At 64.7% G+C, this 3,556-nt stretch overlaps 1 protein-coding gene across 1 annotated transcript in view; it reads left to right on the top strand.

Annotated features, from left to right (window-relative positions):
- GCGR (glucagon receptor) overlaps nt 1-3,352 on the top strand; it is a 20,174-nt gene extending 16,822 nt beyond the window's left edge. Inside the window, exons 9-13 of the mRNA XM_026654486.2 lie at nt 485-603; nt 1,488-1,576; nt 1,857-1,995; nt 2,144-2,185; nt 2,421-3,352. Of these exons, the coding sequence (XP_026510271.1) occupies nt 485-603; nt 1,488-1,576; nt 1,857-1,995; nt 2,144-2,185; nt 2,421-2,693 (662 nt within the window). The 3' untranslated portion in view covers nt 2,694-3,352. The remainder of the gene's footprint in view (nt 1-484; nt 604-1,487; nt 1,577-1,856; nt 1,996-2,143; nt 2,186-2,420) is intronic.
- The last annotated feature ends 204 nt before the right edge of the window (nt 3,353-3,556 follow it).

The raw sequence follows: 3,556 nt of genomic DNA, 5'->3' as shown, positions 1-3,556 counted from the left end.
TATCCCGAGAGGCCGAGCGGATGACAGCATGGGCTGTGGCAGGGCTCCCGCCGGTCTCTGGCTAGAGACTGCGCTGAGCCTGAATGTGGGGGCAGATTAGCCCCCAGCCTCTCCTGCGGGGTTCGAACACCTCCCTCTGAATCAGCTGCTTCCAGCCTCTGCTGGAGACGGGCACAGGGTGGATGGGCCTAGGTCTGACCTGTCTGTCTAGTGCTGTGCACGGGGGTTCATTGGGGCACGTGCATCTGTAGTTGTCTGTGTGCCCAGCAGAGGCTGCGTACAGTCTGTGTGCTCACGGGGGTGGTGTCTGTGCCCGTGTGGGCAAGGGGCGCGCGTCCGGGCAGGAGCAGGTCTGTGCCTGTGGGGGAACCCTGGCCTGGTTCACACGTCCTTGGCCGTGTTACCCGGAAATCCCTCCCAGGAGCCTTGTACCACCTTGTGCTAGGGCTGGGCCGATCTTCCTGCCGGGGCACGTGGCACATAGATACAAAAGTGCCACTTCCCCCGTCACCCCCCTCACTCTCACCTCCCAGGTGCTGGAGCACCAACAACAACATGGGCTTCTGGTGGATCCCCCGCTTCCCTGTGTTCCTGGCCATCCTGGTAAGTCCCAGCCCGCCCTGCCCCCCCCTCCTCACCCCGGGCCCCCTCCCCTCTCTGCACCACGGGCCCCCTTTGCCCCTTTTCTGCACCACTGGCTCCCCTTGCCCCTTCTCTGCACCACGGGCCCCTTCCCCTCTCTGCACCATGGGCCCCCCTTGCCCCTTCTCTGCACCATGGGCCCCCCTTGTCCCTTCTCTGCACCATGGGCCCCTTCCCCTCTCTGCACCACGGGCTCCCTCCCCTCTCTGCACCACGGGCCCGTCCCCTCTCCGCACCGCCGGCCCCTTCCCCTCTCCGCACCACAGGCCCTCTCCTGCAAGGTGCTCCCCCTCTCTCCCCTCCATCCAGCCCAGGCACCCCATCCTCCTGCCCGGCACACACCCATGCCCTCTCTTGCACGCCCCAGCTGCTCACAGATCACGACTTCATATTCAGCTTCTTTTGCCTCCGGCTCATGGAGCTGTTGGGCTGCAGTCAGGGTGCATTTTCCCACTTTGCACCAAAGCCACGGTGTCTGGATGCGTCCTGTCTTTTCAATGAGAGCGAGTCTCCCAGAATCACATGACCCCAGGAGCTGGGGCTTTCAGAAAAACACCAAATATTGTGAGAGTTGGTGCCACTGGGTTCCCCTGCATGGGTGCCCTACCCTGCCCAGGCAGAGCCCTGACCGCGGACAGGGTCCCTTTCGTCCTGCACTGGCTGCCTGGGGCTGACTAGACTCCCCAGGGTGCATCTGGGACAGGGCTGGGCACAGTCATCTCCTCCCAGTGATACTTCATGGGGCTAGGGCCACCAGCCCCACAAGGACTCCCTTGCTGGGGTGGGGACCCTCCAGTCCCTGGCCCCCATCCCCATCTGCCTCTCACCCTATTTCTCCCTTTCAGATCAACTTCTTCATTTTCATCCACATCATCCAGATCCTGGTCTCCAAACTCCGTGCCCACCAGATGCGCTACACAGATTACAAATTCCGGTGCGTACCAGGGGCTGGCCAGCTCCCCTGGGCCTCATCCTGCCCTAGGCCCAGCTCTCCCGCTCACATCTTGGGGAGGCCCCTGCACCGCAGGCCCGATGCTCTGTGTGTGTGTGTGCCCACTGCCCTGTTGTGCCAGCGGGGGCTCTGTGTGCCCATGGGACCCGGCTCTGTGCCTGTGGTGCCCGTCTAACCATGGGGCCCCATGTCTGTAGTGTCTGAAGGGGGAGGCGAAATGGGTGGGGAGTGGCTGGCTCTGATTGGTCAGTCTCCCTGGCAGGCTGGCGAAGTCCACGCTGACGCTGATCCCGCTGCTGGGCATCCACGAGGTGGTGTTTGCCTTCGTCACAGACGAGCATGCCCAGGGTACCCTGCGCTACGTCAAGCTCTTCTTCGACCTCTTCCTGAGCTCCTTCCAGGTGAGCTGGGCCTGGCGCCTGAGCAGGGCGCCCTCGAGCACCCTCTCGCCCAGCCTCTGTGCTCTGTGGCCTCCCCTCCCATGACCCTGGGGGGGGATCAAGGGGCCTGGGCCGTGCCCCTCTCATGCCCTCTCTTCTTGCTGCCTAGGGGATGCTGGTGGCCATGCTCTACTGCTTTGTCAACAAGGAGGTGAGTGCGAGCACCCTGGGCCCGGCACGGGGAGCCCGTTCCATGACTGCGTCCGCCCGGGACCCCGGACCTGCATTCTGCAGCGCAGGCCCGGCGGGGAGCACTCTGCTGCCCGGTGCCATCTGGGCCCCAGTAGGGGCTCTGGGCTTGGCCTGGCCAGTCTTGCTCTGTGGGAGGCGGAACGCTGGCTGGCGCAGGCCCCGGGCCAGGCTCACCCCGTCTGGGCTGTTTGCAGGTGCAGTCGGAGCTGCTGAAGAAGTGGCAGCGCTGGAAGCTGGGCAAGGACCTGGAGGAGGAGTACAAGCACACGTACAGCCAGACCCCCAATGCCCGCAACGGGGGCAGCAGTACTTGTGAGAAGCACAGGCTGGTGGGCAGCTGCATGTCTGGGCTGGGGCGGAGTCAGCCCACGGCGCACACCAGCACCCACTACCTCGAGAAGACGGGCTGCAGCACCGAGAGGCACCAGTGCTACGAGTTCCCCGAAACAGCCGCCAGCAACCTCTGAGCCCCCCGCACCCTCCAGAACGCAGCCAGGGCGCCGGGCCCACGCCCGTCCGCGGGCAGGCTCTGCTGGGCAGGGAGAGGGAGCCAAGGGCTCAGGCAGCGGGCTTGCAGGGACAGAAAGCGAGAGCCTGTGCCTTTCAGCCCTTCCTGGGCTGTCCGGGGAGCGGGGTGTATACCAGGCTGCCAGGGCCTGACGACAGGCATGCTGAGAATGGAGCATGCCCTGCTGCCCCTGTCCATCCTTCGGAGGCACGTGCCAGGTGGGCACGTGATGGTGTCTGTGCACAAGGCCTGCACCCCAGCACAAGTCCACATGGAGGGCAGAGCACCCTGTGCCAGCCTGGCGGGGTGTAGGGAGCCTGGGGACAGTGCCCGTTGGCGCGTGGGGGCAGGGTGTCTGCCTGCTGGGCCGTGTGTATAGCTGCTTCCTGCGCTTGCTCCTGCTGCCCGCCAGCTCCTGTGCCCGAGGTTAATTTATCTCTGCAGTAGCTCTGTAAATAGGCATGGGGTCCACGGGGCAGGCTCTGTCTGCGTCTGTCTGTGTGTGGCACGGCGCATCACTCCGGAGGACGTGGGCACCAATAAACCCTGGGGTGTGTCTCATGGCAACGAGGGTCTGAAGCTTCCTGACTGGGAGCTGAAGGGGCCGGCACAGCCGGGCAGCATGAATGCTGGCCCAGGGAGGTGAATGTCCAGGAGGAGGGGGCACTTGCTCAAAGGAGGGGAGCAAGGCGGGGAGCTTGCACAAAGACAGGGAAGAGGAGGTGCATGCACAAAGGTGGGCCGAAGGGTCTCCACTGGGCAGGTGGGTTGCCCTGAGCAGCAACTCCTGCCACAGCCAGCGAGCTGGGCCAGGCTGCAGCG

Source organism: Terrapene carolina, unplaced genomic scaffold (assembly GCF_002925995.2).
Source record: "Terrapene carolina triunguis isolate 2854851 unplaced genomic scaffold, T_m_triunguis-2.0 Scaffold192, whole genome shotgun sequence".
Classification (NCBI taxonomy): Eukaryota; Metazoa; Chordata; order Testudines; family Emydidae; genus Terrapene; species Terrapene triunguis.
Note: the sequence above shows the minus strand (reverse complement) of the source record. Positions and strands in the feature narration are given on the sequence as shown.